This window comes from Phaethon lepturus, unplaced genomic scaffold (genome assembly GCF_000687285.1).
Source record: "Phaethon lepturus isolate BGI_N335 unplaced genomic scaffold, ASM68728v1 scaffold10770, whole genome shotgun sequence".
NCBI classification, from domain to species: domain Eukaryota; kingdom Metazoa; phylum Chordata; class Aves; order Phaethontiformes; family Phaethontidae; genus Phaethon; species Phaethon lepturus.
The window spans coordinates 8,572-30,093 of record NW_010512603.1 but is presented as its reverse complement, the minus strand read 5'-3'; the positions used below and the strand labels follow the sequence as shown (position 1 = coordinate 30,093).

Genomic DNA, 21,522 nt, shown 5'->3' with positions numbered 1-21,522 from the left:
GTTCTTAAAGAAGGTTGTTGGTATAAAGTGTGCTGCTTCAGGTGCATCTCCTGAAAAGATGCAATTAATAAACAGGATCAGATCATGGAAAAAGGCAGAATTTCTTATCGATAAAGTATCTCTCTAGCGTTGAGAGCGAGTTGATCTATTGCGTGAAACAAAGGAGATAAGCCCGTATATCTTCCCCATGTGCTGGAGTCCTTAATGTGACAGTGGAAACTTGTGGAGGGTTACTCTTAATTTTATGTTGGAGCACAGCATTTCTGCTGGCAAAAACACGGTGTTGCTTTTGTAAAATAAACCATTTGCATAGGGAATATTATTTTTTCAGTAATAAATTCTGTGATTGTTGTCACCCGTCACTGAAATGACTTTTTCCTACAGATTCCCGTGCCTGAACTACTTGTTACTGGTGTACTGTGAGTACTGCTATGATCCTTGTGCCAAAGGCGTGAATTTTTTTCCTTCCCATTTAGGAGCCAAACAAATGCCTGAAGTTACCTATTGCAGATACGCTTGAGCACTTTATAATTTATCACAGGCTGTTCATAATGTATACAGTAGTTCTTGTGCTGACCGTGTGGTGAGTTTTTTTTTTCCATGTGCTTAATTAAAAATGAAGTAAGATGATCAGTGCGAAGTCATCGCCGTTCCCCTGTCCCCCAGTGGGACTCTGGCTTTGGCAGTGTTTACCAGTGAGAGTTTATAACAAAGAAAGCAAAGGGAGACAAAAACCTCCGCCCTGTGAGTGAGCAGGAGCAGCGCTGAGCCTTATCCTGGCTCCTTAGCGGATGAGCAGCCAGGGGAGGCTGGCTGCGGAAACACGGGCGGCTGCCTCGCTCATGCTGCTTGGAGGCTGCCGCCTGGCCGATGGTCGTGAGCCCATTCCACCCTTTTTTGTATTTATCAACCCAGTGGAGCTAAAAAGCTGGTAAGAATTAAGCATCACAGGTTTTGGGGTTGAGTTAGATCTGATGGAGAGCTGATTCTGTCACCTAGTTTGCCAAGGCAGATGTCTTGTTGTTTTGTTTTCTTTTTTTTTAGCTCTTGGGCTTCTGGTTTAGATCTGCAATGTCTGGAAGAATAACTTTCTGCAGAAGCTGCTCTGTCCTGTTGAGGAGGGCTGGTGTGTGCTTTTACGGGTTTGGTCCTATATAGTATTGTCCACAATATTGCCCATGTGGGCATGCCGACGTAGTATGCCATATGATGGGAATGCTGGGAAGGTACAGAGGAGGCCATGAGGAAATTTTGATGAAAATCTTAAGAGGTAGCTGGAAGAAAAAGTCATGTTAGCATCAGCCAGATAATGTGAGTAGCAAAGCTGAAGTTCTGTGCTTACAAACTAAATTTACGTGTTGTGATGAATTGGAACAATGTATTATGCTCTAAACTTGCAAAAATTTGAAAATAAGCTGCTGCTTGTGGCTGATGTGATTGATTTGTGGGCAAAAATGTTGCTGTAGGCAAATTCTTCAGGCTTTATTAAACTGGTTAGGTCTAAAATATTTAGTGATTATTTTTACTTTCATGCTGGTTTTCTTGGATGTAGCTATTCTTTCCATAAACTGATAGTGGCTTTCAAGTTCTCTCCCATCCAGCACTGCATGTGCAGAACTGTAGCTGAAAGCAAATCAGATGGTGGAATTGTGATAAAAACATGTTATTGACGGTCTGTCCAGCGAGGGTGAGATACTAGACTAAAGATTAGCTTTCTGTGGAAAGTGAGAACTATGGCCCCTAGCTCTTCTCTTGGATATTTTTTCTTTTCTTTGCGTTTCCCTTTCTATCAACCTTCCCAACAGCTGAAAAATCTGACTTTGGTACTCATTTGACTAGGGTTGTATAATAAAGCCCTGAAGAAATTTCTTTGTGGCTTTTCTGAAGTTATGCCTCAGCGGACTGTCGTAAGCAGAGATGATGTGTTTCTGCACACTTAAAGTATGGTTTGAGGTTTCTCACTGTAGGGTTTATGCAAAGATTGTCTGTGACAGCAAAGATGGCCAACTTGCTTTGTGTTGCTTTCAGCAAGCGAGAAAATAACTGCGTGCACAGTGTTTAACGTTCACAAGGAATTCTGTTTTGAGTGATGCCCTTCAGAGTAAGAAGGAATATTCAAGGGATGATACTGGACCTCATGTATGTGTAACTTGCCAAGGAGAGATGTATGTGTGTGTGGAGGGGGTTTAAGAGAGTGAATATCTGTGGCATCTGGGTGAAATTATGAACAATAAAGTAACTATGAAAATCAACCGGAATTTCATAAGCAGCTAAACTATGACCATCTAGGGCATGCCGAATGAAAAGGACATGTCTAAAGTAGAACATGCTAAAATGAGGAATGTCCGTACAGTCTGGCATGAAGCCAAGTGCATACTGAATTAGGTCACCGCTTTAAGTGTGAATGTTTCCCCTCTTTAGAAAGACATAGTCATCCTTTGCAACAAGGAACCAAAATAGAATGCTAATATAATAAAAACAAATTTAAAAGAATTTTCAATTAGCATGCTGGTCTATTCCCTTGTGTGTAGAGAATCAATGAGCTCTTTTGTAAGGAACAGAAACATTTCCATAGTTGAATATACATAAGGCCCTGGAAATGCAGAAAGAATAACAACCAGTTGCTTCTGGAAAACTTGCACATCTTTATAAGCATTGTATAAGCCTGAGATGTCTCGTTGTTTGGAGATCATAGGGAGTATTGCAAATAGACTTGTTTCAAAGAATTGAAGTGAGATATCAGCATGTGCAATTTAAAGATTTGGAACTTAATCTTTAAACACTGAAATACTGATCCCAGGCACTACTGCGTGATTACTTATTTCCAGGTAAGCTTCATAATGTACCATGTGACACTGAAGTAATTTTCCTGATGTGATTTTTGGGTTCCTGTGTGCTTTTGCTAATTCTGGGGTTCACAGCCAGTTTTCTCTTGTAATCATCTTCTACAGCCTGGGAGTAGTTACTGGAATTCCTAAAATAATGCCGTGACAGACCTAATTCATATCAAATTTGGGTTGTACATATGCAAAACCAGTGCTTTTCTGAAAAGAGAGGATAGTGAAAGAGAGGGCTCATAAACCCTCCTTTTCTGATGGGATGAGAATGAAGATTCTTACTGGCTTCACTCGCTCCTTGATGCAAGATGAAATCTGTGTCAGACTCCTTTATGATGACTCTCCTCAGCACAAGTAATACTGGTGGGGGGGGAGATTTCCAGATTGGCTCTGTCCCCACTGCTTTAGCAAATTAACTTACCCCTTCAGCTCTCCATGTGCAATTTAGAATTTTAATGTTGTTTAACATAAGCGGTTGCACAAATGTTCCTTGCCTTTAAAGGCCACAGGGAAGCTACTGTGGGAAAAATGCCGGTTCTTTATGGTGTCACACGAAAACTGTTAAATAGGCAAGGCCTATCTCTGTGCAAAAAGGCTGTCTTGTTAATAAGATTGTCACTAGCTCACTAGAAAAGGGTTTCGACTAATGAGGGAATAATTAGAGCCTAGAAGGAAAAGAACGAGCATTTCTCTACAGCCCACCACATGTAGTTTCCATTGCTTCAGAAACGGCTTATTGTTTTTCTTCCCTAAGCACCCCTTAAGGCAGTGGTCCACAAACCAGCCCTCTCGTGTAAATAGGTAAAGTGCCAGTAGGAAGGCTTAGAAATCTGCAGTTATTAATAATCTTTTGTTCTTGCGTTGGTGATGCAATGCGAGCGGCGAGTCCCTGTGGAGGCGTGCTGACTTTCTTAATCCATGCCTACCGTAACGATGGATGTTTGGCCACAGTTAAAAAAGTTATTAAGAACAGAGCTGTTCTTTCATTGCCCTCTGCTATTGTTGGAGGGAATCTTATTCTCCTGGTACATTGTGTCTTCTTGACACCACATCAGGAAATCTGTTGTCACTTGCTTCTAAGACATGAATGAGACCTAGAGAAACTTAGTGACTCATCGAAGTTGAACACAGGGCAATTTACTGGTAGAACAAGAACTGAATAAAGGCCTGCTAGGCTAATGTCCCAGCTTCAGGGGTGTCAATTTATCGCTTCACAACAGTTACCGATTGTTTGAAGCCCATGGTGGTAGGAGGTTGCATGACTTAGGTGGCTTTACATTGGAGGTTCAGTCATGAACCAAATCTGGCTGTGATTTGCAGCTGCCTGCACTGCCTATTATCAAACTGTACCATGGTAGCCTAAATAATCTCGTAAGACAGTCTTAATTAGAAATACTAGCTCCTCCTTTCTAGTACATGCTTCCATTTTCTTTAATTGTCCTGTAATAGTGCGGAGAAAGGTAAAGGAAAAACACAAGGCTCTCTTCTTCGTGTCCTGCTGAGCTGTAAGACTCAGCCTGGTTTCCTACCCTGTCCCCTGTACCAAAAGCATCTCTTCATAACTTGAAAAGCTGATTTCTGTAATGGTGCGGTAGCTGTGTTTGTGTATGCAGCGATGCAAAAATGCTGCTGTTCTTGACAGCAGTAATAAGGCTGTGCAATGAAAAATAGTTGGGACTGGATTTGTCAATATTTTATGGAAGTCGGGTGGTTTGATCATTTTTCAGTATCCCTTGACTGATCTAATATGTGCTCTGCATGGAGTGGCTTTAGTAGAGGCTAGCATTTATCTAGATTTAAAGAAACGTATGGATCTTTATGTTCTTAATGGTGGCTTCACCTCTTGCAGTCTAACAGAACTCGAATTCAGGAAGAAATGTGAAAAAACATCATATAGGCAACTTTGTACTAAAAAAGGCTTGGGGTGATACTATGTCATGTCTGTGAACTAGTTTTATCCTGTAGATTGTTTTTTCTTCTGTCTCCCTTGATTCTCCACATCTGGACCCTGGTTAACAATCTGAGGATACATCTGGTGTTGATCGCTCTTTATAGGCATTTAATTTGCATTTATATAATGTTGTGTTTGTGCAGTGAGGAGTGACTAACTTCTGTCTTACTTGGACTTAAAAGGATGTCATCTAGAATTCAGTTGATAAAACTGTTACTCATTTTGTACCAAAGTGTCCAGTAGCTTTGTGTGAGTTCAAAAAAACTTCAGTTTCAGATAACTATTGCCTTTAAGCTGCTGTATTAAGAATTTCTATAAAAAATGATCTAATTTGTTCCTGAACAGGGTCATTGGTAGGGACTTTAGCGCTAGAAATACTGGTAACTGCTTCAGGCAGTCCCATAGACTTCAGCTGGACAATTCCAAGGTGTGCAGCTCTTACAAAACTTAGTGTGCGTGACATGCATGCAAACTTAGGATCAGCTGTCGCAGGCATTGGTGTTGGGGGCATGAATAAATCACTTAACTCCAATAACAAGGCCTGAAAGATTTTCTTATAAATGAGGATGTTGAATACAATGATACCACTGATACGTGGTACCTGGTTCTTACTAAAGCGATATCCCGATGCTGGAAGCCGAATGGGAAGGGAGAAATGTCGCAAGGACATAATCGGCGAGAAATGTTGCAAGGTGTTTGTTGTAAACACAGGGAGTGTATCGTGGCACTGTGACTTACTTGCAAGGGCAGAGGAAGATGGGGTTTCTGGCTGCTGGTAGTGTTAGGTAACAATCTGTCCAAGCCATATATAAGGAGTACCGGTGTGGGCACTTTTTTTTTTCTGATCTCATAAGCATAATGAAACTAAACTGAAGTTACTCAAGTGCCAAAATTTCCCCCAAACAATAGTTACACAACACAGTCGAAATGGATGTAGAGCTAATAGATAACCTGGATAAATTTTAATGAGCTTCACTTTTCTACAACGAAGTTTTAAACAGAAGTATTTTATTAACATTAGAAAGTAGACTAACATGCACTGAGCTTACTTTTTTAGCTCTTTATGCTGTCACTGAAGAGAACTATAGGCTGTTTTGCTGACTATTATTGCTAAGTAGGGTTTTTTGTATCCCCCCGCCTTGCCGAACTGTGTTCTTTTTCCCTGGTCTCTCCCCCAAGTCATTTTGGTCAGCCGTGTAAGAGGGTGACCCACGCAAGCGGCAAACACCTCTTCGCACTGGCCTAACCAAGTCAAAAGGTGGAAATGTTAGTGAATGTATAGTCTGAGGCTCCCTTTCATCAATCAAGAATTGGGCTTTGAATTTAAATTTCTGTTGAATTTGACCTATTCTGAAATGCTATTTCTGTGAACTTTGATATTTAAATCTGTAATACTTTATTCATGTGTGAATAATTTTTCCCTAAAAGATATTTACTTAAAGGCAAATGGAAATGCAAGCTGCTGCTGCTACTTCAAAATAGTTCTTGGAACGTTTTTTTAATGTAAAGGAGTAAAAAGGGCATGGGTTTTGTTGGTGTGTTTTTCTTCCCACAGAGGAAAACAGAACAAAAAAACCAAGGAGGAATGGGGGAGTTAAAACAAATAAAACTTGATGGGACTAGAAGAACCCTTACTGCTTTAGCTAGCTATGAAAAATGTATTTCGTTAGGCTGTCCGTATTGTTATTTGCCAGACACTATGTCAAAAGGAATCACTGATGGGTAATGCAATGGAAAGAAATGATGTTTTCTTTCTCCTTTTCCCACCCCTTCCCCCAGTGAGCCTTTGCATTCATGTGTTACAACTTTGTGTGTTTTCCACATGACCAGCTGCTTTGTAGTTCTAATATGCACCTTTCTTTTAATTTTAGGTTGTCTTCATTTTGCTGACTCGGACTGCAGATTCCAAGGAAAGGAAGGGGAAGTGGAATAAAATACTCAAGTGCCAGAGGAAAAGCCAGACTAGCCAATGAAAATGACTGTCACTAAACTGTAGACTGCTCTCATTTACACATAGTGGAGGAAAATAAATTGCTGTCAATTCAAAGCTTATAAAATTACTTTTGCAGACTTTCGTTACTGAACTTCAAATAGGCTAAAACCCTTCAACTAGGGTTGAATTAGGAAATGGAAATATGACTCCTTGCTGGTGTCTTCCATCTTCCTCCCCATCTCCAGGGTTTTTTGTTTGGGGTAGGAAATCCTGAACAAGTTGTATGGCGTCAACCAAACTTACAGCTGATGGTTATGGATGACATAGGAACTTCAGATTTATGTCTCAGCAATGATACCTGACTAAGGCAAAGGTTGAAAACTGCTCATCAACTACTTCATCAAAACTTGTAGTAACTGTTATGGTCATGCTTTCTCTCTCTAAGATTTGAACTCTGGGGTGATGTTCCCTGGAAGGCATGAGCAGATAAGTCATCTTTTTGGATTGGAAACAGAAATAATATGAGAATGCCCAGAAGAGGCTTAGTAATTCAAGCCAGGACTCGTTGGCTATTAGTGGGCCTTGCTTTACTATTCAGTTTAGTCTTGCTCATGTATTTGCTTGAGTGTGCTCCACAAACAGATGGTAATGGATCTCTACCTGGTGTTGTAGGCGAAAACATGGGTAAAGAATACTATCAAGCTCTCTTGCAGGAACAAGAAGAGCATTATCAAAACCGAGCTACCAGTCTGAAACGTCAGATTGCCCAGTTAAAGCAAGAGCTTCAGGAAATGAGTGATAAATTGAAATCCCTACAGGAAAAAAAGACCCCCAAGGTCAATGGTATGAACTACCAGGGCACCAAAGAACAAGCTTCCAATGATCTCCTAGAGTTTCTTCATTCCCAGATTGACAAAGCTGAGGTGAGCGTGGGGGCCAAACTGCCTAGTGAATATGGCGTCATTCCTTTTGAAAGCTTTACATCCATGAAAGTGTTCCAGCTGGAGATGGGGCTCACTCGGCATCCAGAAGAGAAACCTGTTAGAAAGGATAAACGAGATGAATTGGTGGAAGTTATTGAGGCTGGCCTAGAAGTTATCAATAATCCAGATGAAGAAGATGGACAAGATGAAGATGATGGCGTAGGAGAGAGGCAGCTGTATAGTGAAAATGATTTCATAGAAGGTATGTTTGTTACATGCTTTCTAGCCAGTTAACAGAATGTCACAACAGGCATTTAGTGGTGTCTGCATTTTTAGAGGCTTTACCTACTTGAATAGAGTCTTGAACAGTAATTACACAGTAAGAACCTTTATTTCTAATGATGGGAATATTACTGTTTCATTATGTTGTGTTTTGTGTAGGGAGCAAGAAATCCGTTTCAGAAGAAGGGCTCACCACAAGAAGTGTGCAGGGGAAGTTGTAACTGCTTAAAATACTGAGGCATTCATAATTGATTTTAGCTGAAGTCAGTGTGACACAACTGTTTATGGTACTAAATAGCTGAAAGACTTCCAGTGAAACTGGTGGCAGTGGGAGGGAGAAATTGATTATTCTCTCTTGTTCCAGCATAGTTAAGCCATTCAGTATGAAACTACAGGGTTTCTTTTCTTCGCTCATCTCTGTGCCACTTCTAGTTACTGTTCAGGCTTTTGACTCTCATAGAGCTGACATACTCATATTGGAAGGAGAGCATTGGTGGAGGCTAACGTGTTCTGGTCACATCAGCTGAAGAACTTGGTGTCCTGAGTAGACTCTTCATGGTATACTGGTTATGGGGTTTGCTAAGCTGCGCAACCTTGAACTGTTCTCTTGTTCTCTATTCAATTCTCTTTCAGTGCTTGTAAATTTAATTAAAGAACACATTAGTATAAAAACAAAAATAGCAGTTACACCCTTAAAAGATGCGTTAGTGATAATTCCTACAGAAGTTGGCTTTCAAGGTGCAGTATAATGCTGCTGGAGATAAGTATTATCAAAAACTGCCCTCTTTTTTGTATTTACAGTATTAAATACATGTTCATGCTGCCAGAAAAAAAAAAAAGTTGGACTATGCTATAAGAGCATTACTGTAAAAGGGATTCTGGGTCTCAGCAGTACTAATGTCTGCACTATTGAGCAAACACATGCTGGAGAGAGGTACCGTTAGCCTTGAAATAATCAGTTCTTTCAGTCTGAGATGATGTAATTGGTCTGTAGCGCAAAAAGTCTCTGCTTTTAGCAGCTACTGTGTTTGAAGTTTAATGGCAGTACTCATGTTCTTTCCAGAAGGTGAGGCAGGGCATAGAATCCACTCAGCTGTCTCGGTATAATACAGCCACCACAGTGTTAGGCTCTTAGTACACTTTTCACTTGAAACCGTATTATTTTGTCTGGAAACAGTCACTCTTTTGCAGTCTTTTAATTGTTTTCTTTTTATATTAAATGTGCAGCTGCTTTTCCTTTACTGTGTTAGAGACTGCTTATACTCTACTGGATTTTCTTTTTTACGAGTACTGAAATAGTTGTTCATTTTTCTTAGCATACTGCCTTTAATGTCTGCAGACCTCCCAGAAAGCAAGGAGCTGTAGGACCTTAAAACTGTACTTACACCTCTGCCTCCATTCACACCACTATATTGATAATCGGTTTTGGAAGTTGAACTGGTTTCCTTTTGTTGTAAAGGCAGTTTCTTCAAGCGTAGGATACAGGAACTATTAAAAAAAAAAATACGCAGCACCTACTTTTATTCTGCCAGCTCATAGCAACTGGCCGTAGCAATGTATGTCAGCGTCTTGTTTCCGACAGAATTGTGGGTTTTGTGGGTATTCTGTGTTTATGTGCGTGTGACAATACTACTGGCCAATTTAGACATCAGGCCAGCAACAAAAGCCGCTTCTGAATATTAACACCTCCAATATTGTTCCAAGACTTAGAGGTGAGAGATGGAAGGAGGCGGCAGTGGGACCTGCGGATCCCTCGCCCGGCAGCCCTGGGACGGGGCTCGAGCGCACTACCGCCATGGTCACTTTGTGTATCCTCGTTTGATGGAAGGGCAGTTGGAAAGCTGATTTCTTTCCAAGAAAATATTGCTACCTTAAGCTGTCATAAACTGGCGGGTTGAAGTTTCATAGTGGGCTTGGTGTATCCCCTGAAGTCACCGCAGTTCCTGTAGCTGTCTGAAGAGCACGAGTAGACTGTTGCTGGACTAGCATCGCTCATTTGGAGAAACAGTTTGCTAAAGTCGACTTGAGTTAAGACAAATAGTTTGTCACTTAGGTTCTGTATCCTCTTCAATTGCTAAAGACTGTTTTGTGGTTTAGGACTAAGACTAGAGTTTTATGCCATTTGTAGCAAGAGGCTGGGAAACTTGGTGCATGGATTACTTTAGGGGGAAGCGGGGAAAAAGAGAACACTGATACTGCATTACTTAATACATAGCCATCATGTTATCTGCGTAATATTGATAAACTTGATTTGCTTTTGTTCTGACTTGCAGGAATATTTTCTCAAAACTAACGCATATCTGTCTACAGAAAATTACCCACAAAACTGTGCCTCAACTATAAGCTAAACTAGAGACAGGCATTTTTATTCTAGAAGTGTTCTGGCTTCCTACCTCAATACACTAACTTTTCATGTAGGTTAATGTTTATTTCTGTGAATTGTTTCAGGTTTTTTCCCCTACACTTTTGAGATACTAATCTAAACCTTGAGTTATGTAATCTTTCGCGGTATGTACTTTTAAAGTTGTATTAGCAAATCCGTAGAGAATTTGGTGGCTGTTTGAATAAGTTGAGTGTCTTTTATCTTTTAAACAATTTTACCTAATGGTGTCTCTTCATCACGACTGAATGTTTGAAGTTCTTCCCCAGCTTTTACATTGTCTTTGCCCACTCAGCGGAATATCACTGCCTTGACTTTTAAAAACATCAAGAATTTTTTTGTTACTGTTCTTTAGGATTTACCTATATTGGAGTCACTTGTGACAGCAAAGACTAATGACATAAATTTAAACTTAATGTGCCTTTTCTATTTTATAAATGGACTTTTCTCAAAAACTTTTCTGAAAAAGTACACTTAATTATTGAATAATACATGGAAGTCTAAATCAACTCATTTTTATTACTCTTAATACTGCGTGGGCCAAAAAACTTGAAAATACATGCTGATGCATGGTAACTTTCTTGTTGCTGCTCTGTTTTTTGCTCTGTGCCCTTGATTTAACTGTTCAAGCAGCTTTTTTGCTGCGTGCTGAGCCTGTGTGGTCTCTCCATGAAGATACTATAACTCTTGCCAGTGATGCAAGGCAACTCTATCCATGACAGGGAGCAACCTGCCTAACTGTTATCCAAACTGATGTTGGTTTTGTTTTGTTTTTTTTAACATTGCAAAACCAAGTAATGACCAAGTGTGTTTTTTGAGATTAGGCAGAGCTGCCACAGCCACTTCATGGCTATTGGCAGGCTTCTAGCAATAACACAAAGTAAAAAAAAAGATTTGCAAGTATCCATTGCAATTATAAAGATACTTCCTGAAAGCTCCAAATTATTTTTCACAAGGCTCAATGGACTTGCTCTGCTGATGAAGAGAAAACAAGCAAGTTTCTCAGCTCTGCAGGGCTCCGTTTGCTGCATTGTTACCTGTTTCGCTTTGCTGCAACCCAGAATGAAATTTCCAGAATTCTAATATTGACAGAACAAAAACCTGATCTCAAAAAAAAGTCTTGTTTTGCAGTTCCTGTTTGAGAAACGCTTTCAAGTTTTTTTTTTTTCTTAATATTTCCATTAGATCTAAGCATATGAGAAACAGGAGTATGCTATACTCTTCGGTGAAGAGTAACCCTAGAGAGAGTAAAAGTTACAATTTTACATATTTTCACAAATGAAGGGGTCTAGGACTACAAATAATGAACCTAATTGCTGAATTGGGTATTCTAAGATAGTCCTGGATTAAAAAATATTTCTCTGAGATCAGTGTTTGATAATACTGAGCAACAGAGGATAAGTAAGATGGGAGGAGCATAACAGTATTACCTCTGTCCATCCCCTTTCTTCAGAAGCCTGTGACATTAAGTCTTGACTAGTGATGCAAAACTCGGTGAGGAGCCTTTGTGGATATCTGTACTTTACTATCAGTGTAACTGGTTTGTTTGGGTTACGTGTAATGGGATTATTTTGTCAAGGGATTAAAAGCTTTTCCATTGGATAGACATTTAAAATTAACCTTTGGAAAATAGAGACACGAGCGTATTTTCAGAAGCTAATTAGCAATTAGTTAATCTCTAATAAATGTCTTGTTATTAAATATCTACCAGAATTTGAGTGCTGCTGTTTGGGTGCACTTCTCTTGCTTCTGTGTTTCCAGTTGGAACTGGGCAAAGTCCAGAAACTATCTTTAGGTCTCAGTCTCAAGGGAAGATTCCCCACCTGAAAAATGTCCTTGGCATGGAAGAATTGTTTATCCCAGTGCTGCAAGCTCAAAGTAGAAATTTTCCAGGGTCCTTGCCACCCATAGAACAGTGTGGGCTGTTTGTTGTGCAAACACCCCTTTTAGTATGTCCTGTATAAGACCAGAAACTGGCCAGTGTCCTGGGAACTTCAACAGACAATTTTAATGCACAAAAAACATAGGACATATGTCTTAAATTCTATAGACCAAACACTTTCTTGGTAGCTTTCTTGGTAGTTGTAAAACAAGTGATAGTGTTCAGTGCAACAGAAGAACAGCTTTTTGGCTTTGATAGCAACTGATCCCAGTATTCCTAAGATTTAATTTGTTTGGTGAGAAGCAGAAATTCTGCAAAGGGAGTAAAGCTTCATGGACCAGGAATAACAGCTGTTAAATTATTTCTGCTGCTTTTTACCAGTTTGCTTATAGAGCTCTATTTTGGATGGCAGCCAGCATACGCTAGTTGGAAGGTGAGATAGCAGGTTTTATTACATGAGTCAATCCCACGTATTAAAAAACTTGACTACACTAAGAAGTAAAACAGATGTGGGTTCTTTTTCTGGCTGTTCTCAATTCTGGCTTCTGTGTATAGAAGCTTTAATCCCATAAAAGTATTCAAATTAGTAGATTACATATGGAGGTTAGCTCATAGGAAGGAGAATAATTAGAGGAGCACATACTTACTATTTAAAAGAAGTGTGGCACTGGTAGGATGTTGAGATTCAAAAGTTTGGAATCTTCTGTTCCAGCAGTTGAGTGTTGACAAGGCACTACTTGCATATTAAGGTCTTTATGAAGTTACAGTAGTGTTTTTTTAAAGTTACTTTAATCTACAACTTTTTATTCTGTACTACAGCCTTCGGTTGTAGACTGACATCTGAGCTTATCCTTTGATTAAAGATAAGCTATTGGCAACTGTGACATGCTTTTTAAAAACCCACTTATATTGTAAATGGTATTTTCATCTGTAAACAGCTGTTGGATACTACAGAAAGGAATATAATATACAATACTGAATGTGAATGTGCGCAGGAGTACTGGTACAAAGTATTTGTTGTGTATTGCGTGAGGGCATGGCGTGCGAACACCAAGGTGCATCAGCTGCTCCAGTAACCAAGAAACTGTTTTCAGGCTGCGGTGCTGGACTACGCAGCGCGAAGGGTTGGAGTGGAAAAGGATTGAGAGGGATTTAAGATCATTTTCTGCTTCTAACAGTCAGCACTGTGGACTTTCATTGTTTGAAACACCCTTTTCAGTACTTGTAATTAATACTGATTTGAAACTGTCATGCTTTTCCTGCCCATTAAAATGTGGTGCATATTTTACGTAGCTCTGTGCGCACAAAGGAATGAATGTGGATTTCTATCCCTTAAAAGAAGTGCATTGCAAAACTTTGAACACAGGGTAAAAAGCATTTAAGTTGAAAGGCTGGATTCAGTCACCATTAACTTCCAGTGTGATGGCACCAGCTTGTTCTGCTACACCCTGTCTCCCGCAGACCCTGTGTGGTGGTCGTCCGCATTTCCCGTTGTGTCTGCCAGTGCACACGCTCGCCTGCAAGAAAGATGGCATTACAGAGCTGAATGTAGGTAGATTTAGGGAAATTACTCCTTATAATAGAGTATAGAGGTATAGAAGAAAAAAAAGTTGGGACAAGGTGGTGTGCAAATTTTTTTGGCTCTTTAGTGAATGAGAAGGTAGTGGGAGGAAGGGAACACGGAGGAATGTTGGCCTGGAGATAGGGAGAGAAGCAAAGCTGTCAGATGACTTCTTTCTAGTTCCTGAGATAGACAAACAAAACCAAGCTGCTCTAAGTTTGTGGGCTGCTCCCTTCATGTATCTTGACCCCTCTTGATTTCAGTTGCCAAAAAGACAATAACAACAACAGGACAATATCAATACTGAGCGCAAAAGACAACCCTTTGTGTCACCAGAACAGTTCATCTATCCTGTGCCCTGCCACCTTCTTTCTGGGTGGGAGGCTGGGAGGGGGTTTCAGCTGCTCTGAAGGCTGGCTTGCAGGAGAAGAGGCAGTTCAGGCCTGCCAAGTGAATGCAAATACGCGGGTTGCGTGGTGGAGGGCAGGTGTGTTTACCACACTTGCGGATATGCATCTATTCATAACTTTCTCGAGGATCTTTGTGGCCAACTCAACTGAAAGTTGTTTGGTTCATAGTTTAGCTTATGTTTGTTTTTGATAATACACCTTTACCTTGTGTGGGAGAGCGGAGAGCTGAGATGAGATGAACATAGGGCAATTCTGTTGGAGGATTTTTCCTGGCATCATTTCATACTCTCATGTTAGTATAGATAGAGGATGACCAACACAGAGCTCAGTTCAGTCAAAGCAACGGATGAGTCTTAGTCTTTTCCTTTGTGGTGTAAAATTAGAGAGGCTATTGGCTTGAGTTGCTTCCTCGACGGTCCTTAAATGAAAGCAAGCAGCTATCCTCAATATTTGCTCTGAACAGGATAGATTTCCCTACCGATTAGGAGTAAAACGTCTCTAAATAGGCAATCGTGTTTACAGAGAGCTGGTATTGTTTTCTCAGTGTTACAGCTATGTAGAAAACTTCTGCTTATGTCCTTAGAGGACCATAGCTACAGTAAAACGCCACTATCCTTATTTATGGGATAGAAAGAACTGTAGCTAGTGGTCAGCCATGAAAACAATTTTAAAGCATTCCAGCATTTATCATGTGGATTTTTTTTTTTTAGAGATCACATTTCAGATTTTACAGGCTTTGTCAAGTGAGTTACTGTGTCATTTGTTCTGCCTACAGCTTGTGGTGTGTTGACTGCTGGCCAGATGATCTCAGCTTTTACTGTGGACTAGCTTAGGGGAAGATTGTTACTGAAGGGCTTAGGAACAGGCGATATTAGATTTCAGCCATCCTTTTCCATAGCATATAGTTGAATTCCCTTTTTGTTGGGAAGACCCAACTTTCATTCCGTCTGAGAGATTGATGTAGGACCATAAAACCTATCTAAGAAGCAGGGGAAGCTGGAGGTTGTTTGAGATTGTTTTTCAGATCTGGCCTAAGAAGGTAGGAGGGTGTTTGTGGTAATTGGTGGCTTGTGAATTTTTTGTTTTTAGGAAAACCCCAGAAGCTTTCCCCCAAAAGCTTTATTTTTCACTTCTTTGTAGTTCTCAGGAAAATCAGTGTTTCTGAAGTAAAATCGCGGGGATCTTTGACTTTACAAATGACTTGTGTGACTTGTTCTTCAGGTTACTATCGTACGGAAAGAGATAAGGGGACACAGTATGAGCTGTTTTATAAGAAGATGGATGGCATGGAATACAGGCATGTCACCTTGTTCCGACCTTTTGGACCCCTCATGAAAGTGAAGAGTGAAACGGTTGATATTTCTAGATCAATCATTAACATTATTGTCCCTCTTGCTGGAAGAACTGAGGCATTTGCACAATTTATGCAAAACTTTAGGTAGGTGCACGAGATTATATAGTGAGCTATATTGCTGATTTTTCAGTATTTTGTTTTGTCTTCAAAATGAATTTCTGTTCTGGTGGATTTGTGACAGACCTAATGATTCCAACATTGTGTGCAATTACCTTGGGATGTTTGTAACTGAACCTATTGTATGGAGAAAGTATTCCTTCTAATAAAGGTTTTAAGAGATTCTCAAACTGCACCAAAACCCCTTTCAGACCAAATGCCAGGGCCACTGTGAACCTGGACACAGATGATCTTGAACATAACTTCTGTATTTACAACAGCTTTTGAGCTCCTGTTTATAAAATAAGGTGTTGAAATAAGACACACAGTATTGGAACCTTCTGATTCAAATGGGAAAGATGGGGAAAAGAGGAGGGGAAACATCTTTCCTTGTTTTCTTTAGAAGTTAGTTGAAATCTGACCAGAATACTTAAATCTGCCAATAGTTTTAAATGCAAGAGCTTTAAAGTACCTAAAGTACCTGAAGCTTCTGTTGTGTTGCAAGTAATTATTAATATCAGTTTATCTTTGTGCTTATAGGGATGTGTGTATTCACCAGGATAAGCGTGTTCACCTCACAGTGGTGTACTTCGGACAAGACGGGCTGTCAGAAGTAAAAAGCATCCTAGAGTCCGTAGCTAGGTAAGTGTGTCGATCCAATGTCAGTCAATAAAAATTGTATTGATTGGCATTTAAATCATAGAATCGTTAAGGTTGGAAAAGACCTCTAAGATCATCAAGTCCAACAGTCAACCCAATACCACCATGCCCACTGAACCATGTCCCGAAGTGCCACATCTACATGTTTTTTTTAAAAAGGATGAAATAATAATTTTATAGTCCCATTACAGATCCTAGAGTCCGTAGCTAGGTAAGTGTGTCGATCCAATGTCAGTCAATAAAAATTGTATTGATTGGCATTTAAATCATAGAATCGTTAAGGTTGGAAAAGACCTCTAAGATCATCAAGTCCAACAGTCAACCCAATACCACCATGCCCACTAAACCATGTCCCAAAGTGCCACATCTACATGTTTTTAAAAAAGGATGAAATAATAATTTTATAGTCCATTACAGGTTAATAAGAAAAGTAAGCTTTATTTACAGTACACTATTTTTGGTTGGCATTTTACAGCTTAGGTTGCAAAAGTCTCCTGAAGACTACTAAAAATCAAGTTATAGGCCAAAAAAGACTGACAGCAGTGGCTTTGAGGGTTCTGTCTGACAGTCCAAAAAAAAAAACCAGGGCTGAGTTTTGCAGTGAGTATTCAGTCATGCTAACAGATTGATCAGAATTAAAGTTCTTTGGAACTGGGATTTCGGTAGCTCTTTCACTGGAGAACCAATTTTACTTACTGATAAGGAAGAGAAATGTAGTCAAAGTAGTCTGGTGGGCTGCTGAGTGTGAGAAGTTAAGCTCTGCCCTCTATCCTCTAGGTGCTAGGTAGTTGGGCCCGTACCATCTGCTGTAAAGCAACTTTAAGCACTGTTTCACTGTGGCTGTCTGAGCAAATAGCATTATAGTAGTATGGATTTAAAATTCCCAAATGTTGCTTTTTTTTTTTTTTTTTTTTTTTTTGCTCCAGAGGGATGGGACAGGTAATAGCATCCCTAAGACTGTGGCTAAGGGGCTCCTTCTCTGCCTGAGCTCTTGTGCTTGACCCTGAGCTGGGAGCCCGTTACCCTGTTAGCCAAGAAGGAGCTGGGCTCCCAAGTATCCCCACCTCCCAACACAGGCCAACGGCTCTGCTCGATGAAATGTATTAGGCGCAGGCTATTGTGTCGCTGACTTAAAATACGATGGAGAGTTGGCCTTGTGTGCGCAGGGGTCTTCTAGGAAGGGAGGATTGCTTCTGCCTTCCTCCCACAGAGCCTCCCGGGCATCTAGCATGCCTAGTGCTGGCCATCTCTGTTTCAGAGGCCTCTCTGCTGCCTGCCGTCCTCCCTGTGAGATGTCCTCTTCTGACAGCATTGAGTCACATTCAGTGCTGTGAACTCACTGGGCATTTATCTGGTTCTTTATCTTAGCGGTGCTACTGTTGAGTATCTTCACTCTGTTCTCTGCAAGCATTGACCTCTGAAGTGTCTCCGAAGTAGACACTTAACTTTGAAGATATTCCCTGGGTGTATTTACAGTCTCCCTTTGCTGCTCCTTCCCTCTTCTGTGATGAGTAGAGGCATGTGTGCTACTGGTGTGAAATAGCGAGGAGAAGCAAACTGGGTTATGGTGGCGTCACCAGACAGATGGCCTTTTGCCTCATGAGTTTGGTGGTGCCAGGACTCTGGCTTTCCATTTGCCCTTCTCTCTGACGTAGTGAAGACAGATATTGGTCTATTAGTCAGAACTTCTTAGGTTGTGGGGACAAATTTTAGATGGCATTGTAATTTCAGGGAACACTGTAATTCACATCAGTTGCCAAAAGGCCTTTGAAGTACGTCTGAACGCTTAAATGCAGAATGAAGTTATAAAGTGAGACTGAGGTCCATCTTTTTACAATGTCTAAACTCTGACACTTCAAATAGACAAGTAAGTGGAACAGATATTTTTTCCTCATCCTGATGATATAACTGTTGTTAGTGGGTTTTTTTAATTTCTGGAATGAAATTACTGTAAAATGCTGAAAAATTATAAATGGTCCCTTCTGCCCCCTATATGGGTTTATCTTGGGTTGGACTCTCTGTTTTTCTTCTAGAGAAACTAACTTTCACAACTACACGCTCGTCTCTCTGAATGAGGAATTTAACCGAGGCCGGGGACTCGACATGGGTGCCAGAGCCTGGGAAAAGGGCGAGGTCCTGATGTTCTTCTGTGATGTTGATGTTTATTTCACAGCAGAGTTCCTCAACAGTTGTCGCTTAAATGCTGAGCCTGGTACGTTTTTTTACAGTTGCTGTAACCCAGCCTTGTCATCTTGCTTGGCTTAAACTGATCTGTGTTGAGCATATAGAAAACTAACTTGAATGGTGGAGCTTATTCAATACCATGCACCTGGGAAAATGAAAACTACTCTGTGCACAAAAGACTGAGAAATAACTTTTGTCTTGGTGTAGCTTGCTATAAGAACAAGTTGTCTTTTTTGTACAATGAGTACAACTTTCACATTTTCTTAAGATTTGGCTGTTCAAAAGAAAGCTGGACAGTTTAATTGCTTTAACAATTAGATTGCATGTGAATTTGTATAACAGAATCAATGGAGCACTTGTAGTGGACGATGATTTTTGTTATACTGAAATCTAACGAATTTTGTTTATGTCTTCTCACACTTGTACAGCTAAGACGCATCACATCTGAATGGTTTTTAGTACAGCTACACAACATGGTCCTTAGAGAGTGAGCTAATGTTCCACATTTACAGCCCAAGCTCTGAAATTTTCTGACCATTTTTCTCCAGTTTGCATGAATCTTGCTTGTTTTACAAGCTTCTGCCAAGAAGGATAAAGCTTGCTTAACAAGCGTGCTCGTTAAGACCCCCTCCTGTCAAACATTTGGTTTTATGTTTTTGGATTTTTTTTTTAATGCTTACTTTTAATTCCAGATTTGTTGCAGCCAGAAACCATTTTCTCCAAATGTCAATTTGGAATGAATAGATACTTTTTCTTCACATAATAAACAGGCAAGAAAGTCTGCTATAAGCCAGATATTTGGATTCTATTGCTTGCTTTTTCTTTCATTTCTGTCTGTCTTGTTTCTCATGAAACAAGTTGTATAAATAATTGAAAAAACTTTGGAGAGGAGCATCTTGTGAGCTTTCACAAGGAAAGGAGTTTGAGAGACTGCTTGACAATTCCTACTGACAGTTTGTCACCTTTGCTTCAAGTGAGATCTGGAAATGCTTCTCGCATGTTCAGGGTTCATAACCACATCAGGGTACTGAGTATTCTTGTGGGCTGTCATAGATACCTTTGCACCATTGGCAATCCTTGAAAAATATTTATTTGGCTTCCGTAATAGGCATAGAACTGCTGTCACAGCATAATCAGGATGATGCTCATGACGAATAATGCCCTTGCAGGACATCCTGGATGTACGCACTTTTAAGTATGTGTGGCAAGAGGCACACTCATAAAACTCAAGCTATGCAAGATGTTACTTGGACTTGGTTATTTTTTTAGCTTTACTGCATACCATTATTGCAGGGATTTTTCTCTGTCATGTGATACTGTGATATATAATGTGGATATAATATTTTGTATGTATAACTGCATATAGATGTATACCTATAGAGTATAAATAAATACGTGTACTTTTTTTAATCCTGTGGGCTCTGCCTCGCTAGATGTTACAGGCTCCGAAGTGGGAAAGCCTAGCAGTTAGACCTTGTATGTATTTGTTTTCACTAGATGGCTAATAGCTAATATTTCACATAAAGAGAGTACTTCCAGTTTCCTCTTGCCTTCAGAAAGGGTGCCCACAGTGAGTAATAATAACCCTTTGATTTCTAGGGAAAAAGGTTTTTTACCCTGTGGTATTCAGCCTTTATAATCCAGCTATTGTCTATGCCAACCAAGATATACCACCCCCTGTGGAGCAACAATTGGTAAGCAGCATGATTTATTCTGGATAGAATTAGTTGTGCTTTGTATTGAAACAAATTAAGTGTAACTTGATAGTCTCTTTGGGATAACTTATGACCTTTGTCAGTGCATATCTAAACACTTTTCTCCATTATGGCCAAAGCACTTGGAAGAGAAGCTTATCAAACAGTACAAAACTTGTTCTTAGATAAACTTGGAGTTCTACCTAGATTTAAAAAAAAAAAAGTGCTATTAATCAAATGAAGTTGGTAGTTTTGGTCTATTGCTTAATTCTGGCTTGGAAAGCCAGTATTTTAGGAGGACAGTGGCATAACATGGCAGCAACTTTTGTCTTACATTTCAGCAAACAAAGGAGTGGTGAAAGGAAAAAAAAATGAGTGGTGCTTGATAAGCTTCCCTCACTATCCACTGTCTTTGCTAACTACCAAACAGTAGTTGCAGGAAGTGTGCGGTGTAACTCCAGGTGGGCTAAGATGTTCAGTCAGTTGCTTTTTTGGTGCTGTGGACAGCTGTACTCTGTGCAGATTGTTTCTTTATCTTTGCCATCCAACACCTGCCAGAACCATGGGCTGCTAAACTGCTAATTTCATCTTGCTTTTGGAATGAGAAACACTGCTTTTAGGGAAGCTTGTAGTCAAAGGAATAACCAAATAAACCCCGCGAACATTCAAGAGAATAGGTTTAAAGATAATTTGGCAAATTAGCAGAAAGAAGGAAGTACTGTATTTCTGGGTCGTAGTTGCCTGTAGATGGAATGGCCGTGGTCAATGTCCAGCCTGACTCTCTTTCAAGAGGCTGCATAAATTAAATTGGATTTTGCAGCTGGGACTTCTGAGGTAGATGGGTTGGAGGAGAGAAAGGCGAGTGCAACACAGCCTTACTAAAAGAAAAGGAAAACGTAATAATCCTCACCCCCTATGTTGTTTGCAAGGATCATCCTGAAAGTAGGAGGGAAGCTTTCGCATATGGCCTCAGGTAATCACAGCTGAGAGGGGAGTGAGCTCCTGCCTGACGACTCTGCCGTTTACTTTTTTGAGTCCAACAACTTTATGGTTGCTGACTTCAATCACAAAACTTACTTTTCTTGTCATATCCGAACAAGAAGAGACAAATGGTGGCCTTAGAAACCGGGTAGGAACTGGAGCGTTGGGAACAGATGATTTGGCAATAGACTACCCAAAATTTACTGCTTGCTCTGAGCAGGTACATAGAACATAGAGGTGGTGTGGCAGAAAGGTAAATGTGGAAACTGCGATGCAAGTAAGTATTTGTAATCGGATGGCAAAGGGTGATGCGAACAGCAGGAAGCCTGGATCTGCACATGACACAGAAATACTAGAAGTGCTATATGCTGTATCCTGCACTGAGCAAATGATC

The 21,522-nt window shown here is 40.2% G+C and overlaps 1 protein-coding gene across 1 annotated transcript in view; it reads left to right on the top strand.

Annotated features, from left to right (window-relative positions):
• Positions 1-7,242: 7,242 nt before the first annotated feature.
• The window catches only part of CSGALNACT2 (chondroitin sulfate N-acetylgalactosaminyltransferase 2), a 15,965-nt gene continuing 1,685 nt past the window's right edge, over positions 7,243-21,522 (top strand). Inside the window, exons 1-5 of the mRNA XM_010287526.1 lie at positions 7,243-7,906; positions 15,381-15,597; positions 16,150-16,251; positions 18,303-18,481; positions 20,053-20,147. Coding sequence (XP_010285828.1) covers positions 7,243-7,906; positions 15,381-15,597; positions 16,150-16,251; positions 18,303-18,481; positions 20,053-20,147 — 1,257 coding nt within the window. The remainder of the gene's footprint in view (positions 7,907-15,380; positions 15,598-16,149; positions 16,252-18,302; positions 18,482-20,052; positions 20,148-21,522) is intronic.